The sequence below is a fragment of the Anarhichas minor genome, unplaced genomic scaffold (assembly GCF_050575085.1).
Source record: "Anarhichas minor isolate MPS153535 unplaced genomic scaffold, ASM5057508v1 ptg000002l, whole genome shotgun sequence".
NCBI lineage: Eukaryota > Metazoa > Chordata > Actinopteri > Perciformes > Anarhichadidae > Anarhichas > Anarhichas minor.
In genome coordinates this window covers 1,101,146-1,119,258 of record NW_027466448.1, presented here as the reverse complement: position 1 = coordinate 1,119,258, position 18,113 = coordinate 1,101,146, and the positions used below count along the sequence as shown (strand labels likewise).

The 18,113-nt window shown below is 43.4% G+C and overlaps 1 protein-coding gene across 4 annotated transcripts; it reads right to left on the bottom strand.

The window, feature by feature from the left end:
- Positions 1-310: 310 nt before the first annotated feature.
- mphosph9 (M-phase phosphoprotein 9) lies at positions 311-17,813 on the bottom strand. 4 transcript variants are annotated; one of them, XM_076112515.1, is made up of 24 exons: positions 17,689-17,813; positions 16,427-16,698; positions 15,884-16,025; positions 14,489-14,578; positions 13,901-14,403; positions 12,968-13,136; positions 12,773-12,845; positions 11,970-12,070; positions 11,754-11,870; positions 10,908-11,362; positions 9,801-9,950; positions 8,823-8,910; positions 8,234-8,449; positions 7,565-7,612; positions 7,378-7,442; positions 6,119-6,220; positions 5,410-5,637; positions 5,113-5,300; positions 3,997-4,284; positions 3,758-3,878; positions 3,440-3,528; positions 2,301-2,485; positions 1,579-1,647; positions 311-1,225 (listed from the first exon to the last, which is right to left on the bottom strand). In XM_076112515.1, exons 2-24 carry the CDS (start codon positions 16,660-16,662, stop codon positions 1,124-1,126), a joined length of 3,825 nt encoding a protein of 1,274 aa, XP_075968630.1. In that variant the 5' UTR covers positions 16,663-16,698; positions 17,689-17,813; the 3' UTR covers positions 311-1,123. The 4 variants fall into 4 exon arrangements, with proteins under 4 accessions (XP_075968630.1, XP_075968789.1, XP_075968715.1 ...); XM_076112674.1 differs by having other exon boundaries at positions 5,137-5,300; XM_076112600.1 differs by having other exon boundaries at positions 12,773-12,842.
- Positions 17,814-18,113: the final 300 nt, after the last annotated feature.

The window sequence follows — 18,113 nt, the reverse complement described above, 5'->3', positions numbered from 1 at the left end:
TAAAACATACTGATACTATAAAACGAACTGAACTCACATCTCACCAGAAACTACATTCATTACTGTTATCTCTCCAGTCTATCTGCTGTTTTAGCTTAGTCTTTGTATGTGAAAGGAGTAGATTCATCAGGCCGTGAAAAATAAAATACCACCATTTTCAGCTCTCACGCTGATTCCTCTTTGTGTCATTTCGCACCGCTTCGGTGAAACTCGTGTACTTGACATTGAGTGCAATGAATCACAGCACTGTGTTTCACTATAGGAATAATAAACTAGTCAGTCATAATAACAAGAAGAAGAATACTTCGAATTATATATATTTATAAAAGCTTCATTTATTGTGCAACAATAACATTTTAGTTCCAGTGAAGTTCATGTCAGGTAGAAAATAAAATGCATGGCAAAAGGAAGCAGTGCAAGAAATTCCATGCACAAGCATCGCTAGAGGAGAAAGTGTGTGTGTGTGTGTGTGTGTGGACTGAAAAGGTGTGCTGGTTTGGATATTATAAGTGGTTCTAATCCAGTAATCCTGTACATGAAACACAAAGAAAAGAAAGTGACAGGTAGGAATGTAAAGTAAACAAAATAAAAAGGCGATCGATTCAAGTAAACAAAACATTTCTTTCAAGTTTGATAAATTTGGCCCATTACAAATAGAAAAAAAATACATAATAAAAAGAAATAAACTTGTAAAAATATGTACAGAAACATAAAATAAATATTTGATGTAATAAATGTCCATAAACACATGAACAACAATGGCAGTGATATTTCCCAAGTGGATGAAATGTCTTTTTAAATCATTCACATAGCAGATTTTAAAAAATCTACACCCTGAATATGGCAAGTAAAACATATCGTATTAATAATTTCTGTGACTAAAAAAGTAAACGACTTTTACAAATCTGTGCATTACTAAAAAATATACTCCAAAAAATTGCAATATCTTTCAGACATATCAAAAATATCCCAGAGTAATACGTATAAAAAAGATGGCGTGGAGGAGTTACTGTACATATGGTACTCATGGCACACGGAGACAATCGGTGTTATCAGCGTCTAAAACCAAGACACTGATGTGCTAGCGTCGGCTACGCTGTGATGTAGAAAGAGACAGACGTCGCTATGTGTTGGCAGAGGAGCGGAGGACGTGGAACCTCTTCAGAGTCATGCGGATGGATCCCAGCTCACGATTCAGTCTCTCCAGACGGTTCTCTAAGGCCACCTGAGGAGGAACGAAGAGCGGGAAATGTAAGTGGCAGCTAAGAGCACAACGGGTGCTGCTGTGCGCAACTGTGGTTTGTTTTCTAATAAAAGCTGAATGCTAACGTCAGCACGCTAAAGATGACAAGTCAGAGGATCGGGATTCATCCTCTGGGGAACATGAATGTCTGCACAATATTTAATGTCAATTCATCCAAAGGTTTTTGAGATATTTTAAGTGATGGACCGACTGTGCAAACCCTCACATTTGAGAAGCTGGAAAACCAATGACTTCAATAATTTATCTACGAACCATTCAGCTGCAATTACAACACAAGCAAACGATTTGTAGATAATCAATATGTGGAGTCTTACCTCGTCTAACCTGGTCTGAGGAGTCACTCTCCCTCCTGATCCAGGCATCCGGCTCAGAGCGGCCTCAATCTGACACACACGCGCACACACACACACACACACACACACGCACACACGCACACACGCACACACACACACACACACACACACACACACACACACACACACAAGCAGGTTAATCATTCATAAAGTAAAATAATTATATTGATGCAACAAGCCGGCACGTGACCGGCTGAAACACTTTGAGACTCGGTATGAACGTCCTAACAATAGAAGTCATTTAGCGTTGGTATAAAAACAATGACGTCTGTGTTACGTATGAGGTCGGGTGAGACATTATTAGACCGGATTGTGACATTTTAATGCCACTATTCCATCATATACACGGATCTTAATTATTCCATATTTAATGTAGTGAATTATTGTGAAGAAGAACTACGCTGCAGGTAGCTATTAATATCTAAAACTAGTCTATTCCTTACTGATCACAACTTTTGTAATTATTTTTGAATTAGCACAATAATGTTTAATGACTTGTTTTAATAGAAACTTAAATGCACTCTTATTCAACACAAAGAAGGTTATTTTAAGGGGAAACATGTTTATAATCCCGTGTCTTATCTTATCTATGTATTGGTGTTAAACTAAATTATTTATCAAAATAAACCTGTGGCAAAAATGTATATATATATATAAATAAAATAAAAAATAAAAACACTCACCTGCAGCTTCTCCTGCGTCAGCTCGTCGAACAGCTTCTCGGCCTCAGCCAGCGAGTGGAGTCCCGAGTCCTCACGGGAGTCCTGCGGGTCGGATCCGGCACAGACTCCCCGATCCTCGTCCCAGCCCAGCTGGGGGTTCCCCTCCGGTGGGTTCACGCTGCGGGACGACTCGGTGTGCTGGAGGTCTGAAGAGAGAGAGGAGACAAGAGAGTCTGATGTAAGAGAAGACACTTACATACATCAGGAGGCAAAATATGTAAATATGAAGCACTCCAGCACAACCTCAATAATACAGATATGAGGTTTAGTTTGGATTTGCACCTTCACCGGTTCATACTGGCACTGTGTACATTTGGGGTTTGCAGGAATGAGTCCTAAAACCCAGAAATGACTCAGCAGTTTCACATTTTCCAGTTCCCTCGTCTCAAAGTCAATGTTTGATTTGTTTTCGGTCAGATATAAGGTCCGTGGTTAACGTTCTTAAGGTTCTGTTCTACGTTCCTCTCATGAATTATAAACCTTCAGGGGCACAAAACATTCCCTCACCACTGAGGAAAACACAGCGACACAACTGTTCAAAAAATGTCATGATGCATGTTTTTAATTTGCTTAAATATCGTTAACTGCTGTAGTGTTTGCTTCGTCTGAACGTTTAAGACACATCGCCGTGTCTCTCTCTCCCTTCATGTGTGCACCCGATGAAACATGAACTTTTCCCAGACATTCAATTGAAGACAGTTTCCTCCGCCTCAGGATAAATCACAGGATAACCTAAAGAATGCACAATGCTTCAGATCTAACGTGCAATTATCAGCGCTTCCATTTCACAAAACATCAGTGCGGCCATTTTGTAAATAAGAAGAAGCACAACTTGGCCGCCTGAAAGAAAATGGTCATGAATCAATTAAGATCAATCCCCAAAACAGAGGATAAACCTTTAAAACTGTCGTTCTACAATCCTATAGATAAAAACAGATGAAGCATAAGAAAGTGCAGAACTAACATTTGGGTTGTTAAGTATTACTTCCGCAGGTCTGTTGCATCAAATGGTTGAACCAGAGGAGATCAGAGCCTAAAAGCTCCACATTGTGACCTCTGTTACTTCAAACATCTGTTAGATATTCTCTGGAATATATTACCGTCCTCTCTGTCTGACGTGAACTGGAGTCTCTTCCTGGGACTGCTGCTGTGGAATGAATGGCGTCTCTGGTCAACTTGTTCATCAGTCCTGCAGACGGCACACAATGTGATGTTACTGTTACTTCATCCAGTGTAATGTAGATAGAAGTCTTGTTTAGGAAGCTGCTGTTCTGTCTCTCTAATACACTTTTTACTACCGTAGAGCGTTTTCAAAACACAGAAAAGCCATTAAAAATAGGCGATAGACAAAAGTAAACGGTTCAGATGTTACGGTGGTTTCTTCTTCTTTATGTCTGTTACTTCTGTGTGTTGCTCACCTATTGTGCATGTGTTCCTGTCTCGGCATCAGGTGACCAAAAGCAGTGGAGTAGTTCTCAGTGGGGCAGCGTTTAGGACTGGACTTAGCAGACATGGGCATGAGTAAAGTTCCTCTCTTTGCTGGAGGAGAGAGAGAATAGCACAGCATTAATTAAATAGTTATGCTTGTAAACATCAAAAACAACTCTAAACCCCACTTCTGAAATGTTTCAGGAGACGTTTAACTGGGAGGACGTACTGGGCGTAGTTGAGGGTTTGTTTCGATGTTCTGGAGGAGGCAGTGACGAGGACCTGTGGCCCTCTGGAGACAGACTCCTCTGAGCTCTCAGCAGAGCTGCAGCTCTTTTCGCTGCTGCTCCTCTTCCTCTTCCTCCTCCTCCTCTCCCTCCTCCTCTGAGCTCAGCTCTGGCAGTGACTCCTCCAGGTTTCACCGCCTCCCAGTCCGCCTGAAGCCCTCCTCGCTCCTGAATCACCTCTTTGTGTCTCCGCTCCACAAACCCGACGGTGGTCCTCTGATTGCCGACCCCTGTGGAGAGAAACCACACGGACGTGATGAGGTCCAATTCAAAAAACCTTCAGCAAGAGGACCGAGTACAAAAATCACACACAGAAGTTAGTAATCAGTCTGATCGGCCTAATTACAGTCAGTCCATTAATCAATCAACAGGACATTAAATAACTATTTATTATTATAAGAAAAGATAAGATTGTCAACAAGAGGCGTCAGTAAAACAAAACAAAATGAGAATAATAAACAAGTTATAAAACAGTAAAGATATAATAAATAAGTAAACTGTAAAAATAACAAAAACTAAAATAAGATACAATCGGACTACTTGGTAAAGTGTGATGAGCATTATTATAATTAACCAAATACAATAAAACCGTCTCTGTTTTAAAGGGAACTGTTTCCTCGTTTAAACTATGCAACATGGCTTTGCTGTGATGAACCGCTGCCAGCCTCTAGAACAGTGTCCTGATTGGATGCCAGTCGCTTCACATCACAGTCGCATACTTTAAAACTGATTGCAGCCGTTGTTCCCTTCTGCAGGGAACAGCCGGCCACGTTCTCTTCCTCTTCATCTTCTGTTTCACTTGCCTCAAAAAAAGTTACATCTCAAAACCTTTGCAAATAAAAGTGAACAGCTTACGAGTAGAGAAGTGTTCTTAAACTTTGGGTCCTCTTTCCTAACCGTCTGTGACGCAGGTCTCGGTTTCTGCCCGTCCAGAGCAAAACACAACCCCGTAGTCTCCGCTTGTGGAGTTCTAATGGAGTAGTGCGGACGCTAAACATAGCTAAACGTTTGTGTTTTGAAATCGATCAGTGTGGATGTATTGGTAGTGTTAGTCATACTGTGGGTGGTGGAGCTGTTCTTACAGGGGGCCCGGCTCTCCGTGGCTCTGGTCTCCTCCAGCTGGATCAGGGCCCTCATCATGGGCGTCAGGGAGCAGGAGCTCTCCCTGCGAGCGGCCTCCCGCTGGCTCGGCTCCTGGTGGCGCTGCTGAGGCGGAGCTTGTTCACACTCCGGGGGAGACGCACACCTGCAGAACAGGTCAGTTAAAAAATTCTTATTTCTTAGCACAATTTGTTTTATTTACAAACTATAAAACACTCCAAATAACGCTGATTCTGATTACATCCTCAACGTACCTCCAGCTGCCACCAGCTGAAGAGGAGCCCACAGAGCTCCCAGGTCCTGACGATTGATCATTGATTGGATACTGGGACTTCCTGTGAACACTCGATTGGTTCGTTTGAGGGAACGGGGATCTTCTGCCACCGCCGTTCAGCTGCTCGGAGGGGGACTTCCTGCGGGTGACGTCTGGCTCCGCTGTGCATTTACTGGGTGACATCAGCAGGTCAGGATGGTGGAAGAGACTGTGGACGTGGGAAGAGGAAATTTAAACTTGGACGTCCATGTCCAATATCCGAAATGCTCTTTTTCCTCTCAGCTGTCGGCAGGAGAACGAAAGACAAAGTAATCAAACTTGTAGCCTGACGTCCTGCAGCTGAGCAGCTAACTAGCTATCTGACACTAGCGGTGCACTTTTTTCCCGGTGAATGTTTCTTTTGGGGGCTCAACAAAGTAAAGATGCGGGACAAGACACGCTCGTGTTTGTACGTTACATAAGAAGCAGACTTCAGCAGGAAAGCCAAAAAATGTTTTTTGTTTTGTGAAACGTCTGCCTGCGATCTCCAGGGTGAACACAGGACATGTGATTCTCAGAGCAGATATGTTTGCTGTAGCAGATAGATAGATAGAGATATATATATATATATATATCTATCTATCTCCGGCCTACAGCACCGACAGTAGATACGTGAGAGAGACAGATCATCAGAACATGGAGGTGCTCACCCAGCCCCAGACGGTTGTGTGTTACTGTGGGAAGAATAACGAACCCTGGCCTGGTTCTCGTGCTCCAGCTGCTTCACCTGAGACTCCAGTTTGGAGATTACTCTGTGGGGGGGGGGGGGGGGGGGGCAGACGGAGACAATACATGGTCACAAGACTTAAAGATACAGACAGACTCTCTGTTGACTTCCATAGATAGACAGACACCAAATTGACATCCAAATACAGAGCGCTCAGAAAAGACGACGCTGGGTGAAGCACTTTCTCTCCAAACACAGAAGTAATACAACCCACAGCTGACCCTCATCTCTTTACCTCCTCTACTCTATTATAAACTCTCTCCGCTGTCATGACCTCCTGCAGCTTCTCTCGCTCCACCGTGAGACTCCATCAGACCCTGAAGCTGGAAATGTTCCTGCAGATCTTTCTGTATTTTCCCATTTTGATGCTCCGACGTCGACTCTGTGTTCTGTTCTTCTCGACTGATACGATGCCTGGAAGGATCCTCGCGTCACAATTAAATGAATGCGTCTTTTCTTTTTTAGAGTCGGCTAAATGTAAGAAATTCTCTTTTTCATCCGTTCTTAGGATTTACTTACATCCTCCGTGCGTTCAAGGAATCACTATTTTTGAAGTAACTTCTTTCCTTGTCTCCTATTCCCTCTTTATTAAAAGGCCACTCACAGGTCTCTGAACCTGCCGCTCCCTCCAGGTGATGCGTTTCCGTGCTAAAGCGCTCCTACGACACACATATTGACGTTCTGCGAGCTGCAGTCTGTTATCTGTCCGTGACTCCGCTGAATCGACTCGACGCACTTCATCAATGCGGAGTTCACGGAGCTGTAATCGGTGGCGATTTGCAGGCGGAGCTGAAACCGCAGAGGAAAGTTGCTGCGTAGCGCCAGCCGATGAATGCTATTATCTATTTCTTTCGACAGCACAGAGAGCATCATTAGGCCTGTATTGATTAATCCTCTCCATCTCCCCGCTGTCACCCAGCCGCCACTGCAGCTCTTTTACTAAAAAAAGCTGTGAAGTCACATCTCTGTTATGAGATATTTACGCATAGTTTCTTGTCGTGTGTTAAGAGTGAATCTGCGTCCAATGTTATTTAAAAACATCACCGTGATCACTTTGTTTTACTCTCTTAGTTATAAAGATGAGCATCAAATCAAATGTCTGTCTTAATTGTTAAAGTTCATCATTTGTTTTATGAAACGTCAGAATTTAGTGATGAGATGATCCACAATCAATCCTCTCACCTCTTCAGCTCTGATATCTGATCGGTGGCATCGACGAGCTTGTTCTCTGTTGACACCAGGTTGTTCTGTGGATACACAACGATGAATGAAGACATGATTGTCCCTGCTGACATGTTTAAAATGATGATACATATATATATATAATACACATATATATACGTATCAGTTCCAGTTAGAGATCCTTTACCTTCATTCCCTCGTGCTCCTTCACCAGAGAGTCATATTGTCCGAGCAGCTGAGGACATAAAACAACAGACGTCCGTTATAAAGAACATCAGTGTTGATGACACCGATCTGACACCAGTGCTCCTTTTTCCCCCAACCTTAACGTCTGCATGACATTCATCACTGCACCTAAAACATTGGGATCGATGTTTCGTATCTGAAAAGGGATTTTTGGGATGTTTTGAAGTGTTTTACTGATGATGGAGTTTGATTTTAGGAGTCTGAAATACGTCCACAGCAGAACATTACTTTGCTCCCGTGCTGGTTCTCTAAACTACATCTACTGTCGGTGAGAAACCAAAATCATCCAGAATGTGTCTGTACTCTAGTTGTTGTTAATAAGACGTATGAGGCATTCTTCTATGTCGGGCTTTATAAATTAGTAAATGTCGTCCAGAGTTTAAAACCGACGACCCAACGAAAAGTGCAGAAAATGTTCTCTGAGAAAATAAACGGTGATGTTACGTCACGTCTGGCCAGATCCTCGGTCTGAGCAGCTATTGATCCATCTTGTCTGATTGGTGCATCCTTTAATGAAAGAAACTCTTATACGCCAAAATAAATCCTCTAGATAAAGAAAGACATATTTCACGGTGACTCCAGAGTGGGGGAATGTTAATGTCAGACTCACATCCTGCAGCATCTTGTACTCTCTCTCCCTCCTCGCCTCCCTCTCGTCTGCCTCCCTGCAGGTTTTCTGCAGCGCCTCCTCCAGCTGGCGAACGTGGGCCTTCAATCGTGCTGCCAGGGCGTCCTTCTCTTTGCCCGAGCGCTTGCCGTCTTCCAGTCGCTGCTGCAAGGACTTCACAGCAGCTCCCGCCACGACGTAGCGCTCCGGCCACTCCGCCTGACGAGGGAAAGCCACCTCAGAATTAGCGAACGGATACCGATCGAATGCATACGCTTGATATGTTAAAAGTGAGTGGAGAGAAACACCTTTGATGAAGAGGAAGATATTTTAAACGCGTCTAAACTTCTCTGAGATTAAAGTTGTAAAATTCTGAGAATAAAATCACAAATTTACAAGAAAAAAAAACTGTAGTTTTCTTCATATATAGTCATTGTATATTTCTGGACGTCCTTGCTGAAGAGCAGTACATTTAAAACAACAACAGAATACGTTTATCTCTACATAGACATAAACGTAACAGACGCTGTTTGCTACAATAAAAGAAAACACTTGTGACCAATGAAGTAAAAAGGAATCTGAGGACTGATACCAGTTTCTTCTCCAAAAAGCAGTTTGTTGCCTCGAGTTCTTGAATGTGACCGGTGGCCTCAGCCAGAGCTTCCTCCAGGTGTTTGCACCTGTAAACAAACAGACATCACATGAACACAGAGCTAGGAAACTAAATGTGGCGTCTCTAAACCTTGAATATGAATCATTTGTATTCTCAAAGACGAGTCAATATCTCAGTTATTTAGATCATTCATGAAGTAAATGTTGATTTCACAACGTAATGGTTATAGAAATATAACACCTGTAATCTTGGCTTTCACTTTGCAGTTCTGTCTGACCACGGCTACGATCTCCTGGCAAAATTAAGTCTCAATTTACGGCACAAAGGAAGTACAACAACCAAAACAGGAAGTGGATAATAGTGCTTTTGTTTTCCCGGGTTAGCTATCTTTGGCTATCTCTAGTTACCAAAGACAATCAATGTAGTTCTTCAGTTACTAACTATATATACTATATATATATATATATATATATTACTATACACAGCAGAGGAAGTGGAAAACTATTCTGTTGTCTTTGCGACAGCAGAGTAAACAACAACACTTATCAACAACAGGAGTTTCCCCCTTTTTTCTCTTTAAATTCACATTATTAAAATCAGGAATGAATGCAGCATGTTAAATGGCTTGACTTCTTTGTTCCTGTAACGTATGTTATATCTGTTCATGCACTGATTAATATGTAAACATACGGAGTGGATAAACTATCAGCTGAGGAAGGCTGTGAGATGTAACGGAAAGCTCCAGTAAAGGTTGGTAAGGAGCCCTTTTTCTTCTTCTTTTCTCTAAAAGCCCTGCTTATCATATCGACACAAACATAGTGAATACAAATCACAAACGCACCATCTTGTATCTCCCCCGTCCCATATGGTCCAGAAATAATGTCGTACACAAGTGAGTTGTAGAGCAGGAAGAGAAGTTTCTATGTGCAGCTAATGCATGAAGAAGTGAAGAGGTACCTCTCTGTGAGGGCCTGGTTGCTCTTCTCTAAACCACGGGGCAGATCTCTGAGCTTCAGTTTGTCTCGCAGCATCTGGATCTCAGACTCGTAATATGCTTTCAGATCAGCAACGTGTCGAGAGTGCTTCTCTCTCAGGTTCTGCCTCAGTCTGAGAACAAAAGGAGGAAGATGAATGAAACTGTTGACAGTGGACGACTTCTGTGGGATTAAACAACAGAGTGATTAAGATGCAAACTACTTCTTCTGATTAAAAAACAACTTTCTAAAGTTGCTTCGATCGGTCTATAAATTACTAAGATCCTCTGGCAGGGTCTCAGGGTCTGATCAGGTCTCAGTCTGAGGAACCTCAAGCGGTCAAAGTCATATTCTTTAAATCCTGCCTTGAGAAGGAGTTTTGTATTTCATGGCATTTTCTATTTGTTGTAAATGTTTTAACCCTCTGAACCTCAAGCAGTGTTGGAGCGTTTCTTTTTGCTCATTTTTCTCTCTGTGGTCTTAATTTTTACTTCAATATGAAGTCCTGCTCCTCTATGGAAACAGAACAATCATGACTAGAAGTAGAGAGAACTAGAACACGTCTTTAGTGCAGAATAACAAAGTTACCACGACATAAACCATAAAAAACGCTTTGATTTCTTTGATCATTTATTGAACAAAAGAGGAGTCTATTTGTGCAACATGTTTCCAAGTGTTACCAATGTTCTACGTGTTTGTAGGAGCAAAGATTTAAAGTGTTTTACAGAATCAGGTCACTGAAAAAGGTTTATTTTGGACGAGATTTTAATGTAGAATAAAATGTCTTTGTTGAAATATCACAACTTTAAGCTTTGTTTTGGCTGCTTTTTCTGACGGTAGCGTTTGTTCGAGGACCGTCGGAAAGATAAAAGTCTGACGATACTGACGGTTTTCACAGCTCCTGGCTGTGATCAACGGTGTAGTTTTGGCGATTGTTTAAAGAAAGCATGCTTTTCAATCCCGCCGGCGGGTAATTTTATCGTAAAGAACTTTGTAAATATGTTGAAGAAAAGTGCTGAATAAATAATACTAATATACTTAACATCAAGCAGTGTGAATAAACACAGCAACCTGTGCGTGTTACACTCACAGAGAAAGGACGACGGGATCCTCCAGTGATGACGCTCTCTCCATGTGTGGACTGGCTGCAGGCCGAAGAGAAGCACCAGAGGCTGGACGAGGCTTCAGGGTGCTGGTGTGGGTGCGACTGCCCTCCTCCTCGCTGGCTGAGGGGTCGCCGGCTCCGCGTTGCTGGCTGGATGTGTGGGAGCCGGGCTGGGTCTTACCATGCAGGGTAAACGGGGCGGCCTGGGACGCGTTTCCCCACAAGCTCTGCACGTTAGAAGGGGAAGGTCCGGCCGCCGAAGCGCTGGAGGTGTCGGAGATGCAGTCCGTGTCTCCGGGGTTGGGACTGTCGGGGGTCCCTACTCTGGGGTAGTGGGGGGGCTGAGCGGCGAACGACGGGCTGCTGAAGTGAGAGGGCGAAGTGAAGCCGGAGGTTCGATCCGACTGCCGCTGGTTCGCTGCTGGGTCCAAAGTCAACACCTGAGAAAGCAACAACGTGGGTTAGAGCCGTGTGGGGGACCAACTTCTATTAAATGACAAACTATGGTGACTCAATTCAGGAATGGACCATAATGTACTAAATGAACATCATGCTGTATCGAAGAAGACTTGAAACTAGAGATTGAGACCATAAACTCATGTTTACAATGTTTACTGAGGTAATAAATCAAGAGAGAAGTAGAGTCATTTTCTCATAGACTTCTATACAACCAGAGGAGTCGCCCCCTGGTGGACACTAGAGAGAATGCAGCTTTAACACATGAAGCTTTGGCTTCACTCTGCAGAACTGGAGGTTGCTGTCTGGTCTTAACCTCGTCTCTGAGAATAACTGGGTTCGAGGCTCAGCCCCGGAATAAACTGAGTGACGTACCTGTGGAGACGAAGCACTGGATGTAACAGAGCCGTCCCAGTCGGAGCATTTACAATCAGATCTCTGCTTGTTGTGATAGATGTCTCTGAGAGACGGACGAGGCTCCTGAGACGGAGTCTACCAGAGACGGAGATGAGACATTCAGGACGAGAGGTTCCTCAAACAGGGTACAGGTAGGCGACCGTGTCTTACAGGTGGTTTTTAGTTGTTACTCACAAGACTCAAGGATGCCTCTTGCAGGAGGTAAGCGCCGCTGTCGAAGCTGTCCGGTAGAGGGTGATACAGTTCACTCTCAGTCAGACGCCAATACGTGAGGCCTACGACAGAGTGGAGGAAGTAGTGGCATTTAATCTACTTTAAAAACAAGATATATTTATAAATATATCTTGTGATAAAACATTAAGTACGGTAGCCAAGACTAAAAGACCCCTGAACTTGGAGACTCTTTATCTGAGCCATGTTTAGTTTTTGAAACAGAGGAGGGGTACAAAGTTACAAAATAAAATCAATACTAGAAAGTGGAAAAGTGAAATATTAAAAATGTAAAAGTAGATTTATAAATTTGGGATTAATTCTATCGATTTAATAAATAAATAAAGATGTAAAGATTCAGGATTGCAGGAGGAACCAATGTGCTGAGAGTAAGGAAGTCTTAAAACACTGAGACACGATCTCATACATGTTGGTTGTGGTCTTTTCATGGGATGTGTTGAGAGAAAGAAACGTAGAAAACATTACCAGACTCACTTCAGATAATAAATAAATAAACGATGGGACGTGACCTGCTGTCAGTGACAGTTCAGCTCCGCTTCATAATGATTTCAGGTGACACCTGTCAAAGTGTGTGAAATGATTATTGTTCCTCAGAACAAAGCCCTCAGAGATACAACAGTGCCATCTTACTGTCACTGGTGGTAGTTGCAACATAACAACATGTCACGTCCTGTATTGTGTATTCCATCACCGTCTCAGAGTGATTTCCTCACGCTGTGTTCTCGTCTGAGTCAGTGAATCGTTACCTGAGGCCTCAGACATCAGGCTGTCACTCCTCCTCAGGGGGAACGAGCTGGACGGCGGCCCGGCCGGTCGCTGCTGAAACCAGATAGAGAAGAGTGGATTCGACTCAGCAGAGCGGGAATGTAATCAGGACCACCAGAGACACTGACATCAAAAACAAGCATCTCTGCAATCCGTTACCACGTGGTGAGGTGTACCTGGTCTGGAAGGTCTGAGCTCTCCGGGGGGTTTTGTTTGTGGGATTCTCTGATGCCGAGTGGCTGCTGCTCCTCGTACTCAGGGATTTGGGATGAAGCCGGTCCTGCTTTGCTCTTCTTGGACCTGAGTTTCTGCCTCTGGGCCCAGGAGGTCAAGAGCTGGCTGGTGCTGCCGACAGAGAGGAAGGTTATTGTCTTTGCACCCAGGACTTTTTCCTGCTAACCGTCACTTAAGTCCCTTCTGAACTTGGATAAATGGGGTTTAAGTATGCGGCTCCTTCAGTTTGGAATCGGTTGCAAAATCCCCTGAATCTCCAGGAGCCGCTCTCATCTGATGAGTTTAAAGTGATTCTAAATGACTCAGAAGTCGGCACATCTGGCTGTAGATGTTTGAAATAATAAAACAAATAAGTAGAGATATCATTTCTCAGACAAAGTGTTCTTCTTAACAGCGTTTCTCACCAAAGTTCGCCAAATAGAAAAAGACGTTTCAAGACCAAACAGCATGTGGTCATGAGCATGAAAAGATAACAATGAAAACCAGTAGGTCGCTATGGCCTCCAGTTATTGACCAGCTAAAGAGACACATATTTCACTCAGGAGGTGGTGGAGACCAAACCAGAGCTAGAAGAGAGAATATTAAACTTACATTCATCACGTGACACAAACACAAAGACTCCAAATCATTGATAATGTTCCTCTGTATGCTAGTTGTGTAAATAAGTAACTTTTTGCTAACAAGTTTATCATATCAACGTAAAAGGTGATGATACTTGTTTCCCTCAAAGTGGCCCAAAAATAAACAGTTATTGCAGATTTAATAACTCATCAAACAGAACCTTGAGCCGGATATAAAGCAGAAACTACGTGGATGGATTAACCAATTAAACAAGACCTGCACAAGGAGCTAGTCAGTCCGTGTGTCGGCCTTACCCAGAGGCTCTCTGCTGGTAGTCTAACGGGTGAGTTTCATCCACTCCCAGAGTCCTCACATGTGAAACATCCTGCTGGCCCCCAATCACATGTGTCTCTGTGTTTCCCTGGAGGTCAGGGGACCAGTGGTGCTTCTCCCTCCCATGAAAACCGTCCTCATCCTCCCCCGGAGACCCAGCAGGTTCCAGACCCGTTTCCCAAGCAGACAGAGTCCCGTACCCGCTGCTGAGCACCGTGGTCGCCCGCTCCCCCTCCTGGTCTCTGGTCTCTGGTCTCTGGGGCGGAGGAGGATAAGGGGAGCTAAAAGGGAGAAGAAGGGCCGGGGCTGCCAGGCCGTCATTGTCACTGGCCACGTTTTTGGGGAGCCTGAAGTCACTGGAGATGAGGGGGAACATATAGTCCTTTGCATTTGGGGAAGTTTTGGTCACCGAAGTTGGAGAGAAATCTGTGTGTGGCTGGCGGTTCTGGAGCTGAACCAGGGCCTTGATTTCATCCTGAATCAACTGCAAAAATTAAAAAACAACGACGTTGTTTTACCAGATAAACAGATATTTTATCATGATAAGACATAACTGAATGCAGTCTTACCTGTATTTGGCACTGGTATTGTTCTTGCTGAGCGAGTATTTGCCCTTGGTATTGCTTCTCAACCAGCTGAAACAGATGCAACCATCGGCCCTGTTGCAGAAATAAATGTAAGTGTAATTAACCTACAGTACAGCAGCTGGGGCAGAGCCATGGTGACTCTCAATCACTGTCCATGTACACTGACATTCCATATCTGCCTTTGACTTGTCTTTTCATCTTCATGCTGCAGAGGCAAACTGGAAACACAACATCTGCTAATCCTAAATTGAAGCATGAGCTCCCATACAGCTCACCTCATGAGCCAGCACAGTTACACGCACACAAGACACCAGGTTACTCTGAGGAGGAGGAGACGCAACCTTTAAACCAGGTATAGTAACTTGTTAAAAATGATTATTCCAAGCAGAGTATCTCCGTGTCGTAAACATGTCTGGAGGAGATGTTTTACAGTTGTAGTGATAGAATGTGCTGCATTGTCTACACGGGAAGTTCTTCATGTGCCCACCGCCATGTGTGTCCACACGGACCATCTGTGTGCAGCCCAACATGTGTGAATGTATGCAGACACGCAATGCAGCAGAAACAGAAGCATGTGCCTGGCCTACATCCTCCTCATTACACATATACATGGAACAGAAATCAGCTTTCTCCAGCGGGGCAACATCTAATCCCCCGTCTGATTACTACTTTACCAAATCAGAAAATAACCTTTTATTCTCCCGATTCACGCTTTGTTCTCACTAACGACGGTCCCGCTCTTCATTCACTCTCTAGAAAGAGCACCTCTCTCTCTGTCTGTCTGTCTCTCTATTCTGTCTGTTCTGTCTGTCTGTCTGTCTGTCTGTCTGTCTCTGTCTGTCTCTGTCGCTGGGAGAGGTAAACAACCTTTAAATGCATGTAAACACTCTGAGTGAAGAGTATTTGTAGTTCTGAGGGGAAGCAGCTGTGCACCACTGTGATTGTGACACAAACAACAATAATTATTTAGTTATTTGGACATACAATAACCTACCAAAGACTTTTTAATGAAGTGTCTTTGCTCAGATATGTAAATTAAAAGGCAGCGAGCCTGATGAACTATGCAGATAAGTGTCTTTGGTGTTGTAGCACATCACAGTTGTCTGTTCCATGCAAATCACTTCCTGTGTCTGAAAAGATCAGCTGCAGCGAGGTGCTGTGTGTGTGTGTGTGTGTGTGTGTCTTACTGTCAGGTGTGATCCACACAAAAAATAAAAGTGACAGTTCAGACTTGAGGCTGCCAGCTGCAGCACACAAGAAGAACTGCCACAGCAGCTAACCCCAACTTCACCTTCCACGTCATCAGCGAGTATTTACACTCTCACTTCCACGTCCTCCAGTAACTATTGTCTTTCAGGCTCTGTGGTGTTTTCTCACCTCACAATCCTTCCAGATCTCCGGGTCGGTCTCTCCGCTGCTCTGGATCTCCTGCACCAAAGCTCTAAGGGTCTCCAGGGAGCTGGGGTTGATGAATGGGAGGCTCTTCCCTTGTTCAAATGCTTCATCTGTGCTCAGACACCTGCAAGAAAAGCACATAATATTAATTCACATACTGAACCAAAGGATTGTGATATATGTATATAGCAACACGATACATCCAACCAGGATTAAATATCAGACTAGGACATAGATGCACAGGACTCTGGATGCCACAAAATGAAAACAATGACCAAATTAAAGCTCCAAAACTTTTAAATTCAAATACATTTTCTGTGAAGTTCAAGGAAATTCAGAAAACCACAACAATGGTCTTTCACAGGAAATAGATTCATATTTGTAGCATTAAATTTAGCACAATATATATGTGGGAGGACATTTATATTGCCTTCTAGTCTACTGGTGGCCACGGTTTCATATCTTATCTCTGCACATAGAAATGACAGTTTTCCATAAACAGCAGCGTGTTTACAGTTGCTGCACCTGATCTTGGTGCGTGCTGGTGTGATGTCCATGGGCCTGCTCTCCACAGGGCCTCCTGCTGTTTGGGAGGCTGCGTGTCTGTCCTCTGAGACGGCCAGCCCCGAGGCTGATGTCCCCTCGGAGGACACCAAGGAGGTCTCACTCTCCTTACCCCCATCCCCGTCAGGACTGACATGGCAATGGCTCAGAGCCCCCGAGCTGGACACATCCTCAGAGATACTGTCATCTGTGGACATGTTTATGGGCCCATGCAGAGGGGGTCAGTCTGACAGCTAGGAACCAAGAGAAGGAGGAAACAAGACATGTGATGAGGACCAACTACTGCACACACACTTACTTACACGCACTTCCTACACACTCCATACACACACATTTATACTAATACTGTATTACTCGCCTATAGAGTATTCATATACTACTGTCTATACAGTACATATCAGATTTATAGGGTATTGAACATATTCATCATACCTCCAGATATTTATTCCTCATATCTACTATAAGCATTACTTGTAATCACACTCTGCACTTTATATTGTATACTAAACCTGCATTGTCTGCTATGTTCATACTTTACATATCTTAGCATATTCATACACAGCGATAACACTGTACACACCTAGTTTATTCTACATTCTATTTATTCTGTATAATATCATGCACTTTACTCTGCTTTTAGCACGCCTGGTTAGATTCTAAACTGTATTGTGTTGTCTCAGAACCAGAACTCAATGTGCAATGACAATAAAGTTGAATACAATCTAAACTAACTGTCAAAATAAGCTTATTGCACAGCTGTTATAGCTCAGAATAAGCTCCCAGTCCATGCTATAGTTCTAACCTTATATCTGCAGTCAACATGCAACAGTTAACAAAACATAAACAGCAATATTCAAACTAATGTGTCAACATTTGGCATTAGCATCTACCACCCTTCCTTGTGTGTCAAGACCTGCGTTTCCTGTGTGACAGCTCGTCTGAACTGGCCATGTTTTTACTGCGAATAGCTCATTTTACCACCACAGACAATCAACACATTAAACAAGACAGCTAGAATTAGCCATGTAGCTACATTAGCTTCTTTAGCTATGGTGTCAGACAGCCAAATAGCTACAACTGACAAGCAATTGGTTAGCTAGCTAGCTAAGTTGTGTTTATTACAGCGTTGTAAACACAGCTAAACAGTGCGCGGGAAATTACAACACACATAAACAGAAAAGGTAAACAATGGCGCAGACACATAAAATACATAGTTAACGTACCCGTTGTCTTGTATCTTCGCTTCCTCCATATTTCTGTGTGAGTAAACGAGTAGCTGCTGTTAGCTGGTTGCTGGTTGGCTGCTGCACTGCAGTGATCTCTGTGCTGCTGTAACGTTCACGGTCCTCGCGTCGCTATTGGTCGAGCTCTAATCAAAAATACAGCGCCGTGATTGGTCGTCACTTTCACTCTGTGTTTCTATTGGCTGTTCACGGTGGGAAAGGGGCGTACACATCTGTTGGGACAAAAAGTGACAGAAGAAAACCTGCAGACAGTTTACATTGTTTTACCTTCCTTTTGTATTTTCTACACTGTAGTACTGCTACTTTTACTTGAGTAATATATCAGAGTACTTGTTCCTCCACTGCATCTGAATAAACTAATTATTCTTATATTCATATATTATACAAACAGTAAATTCAACGTG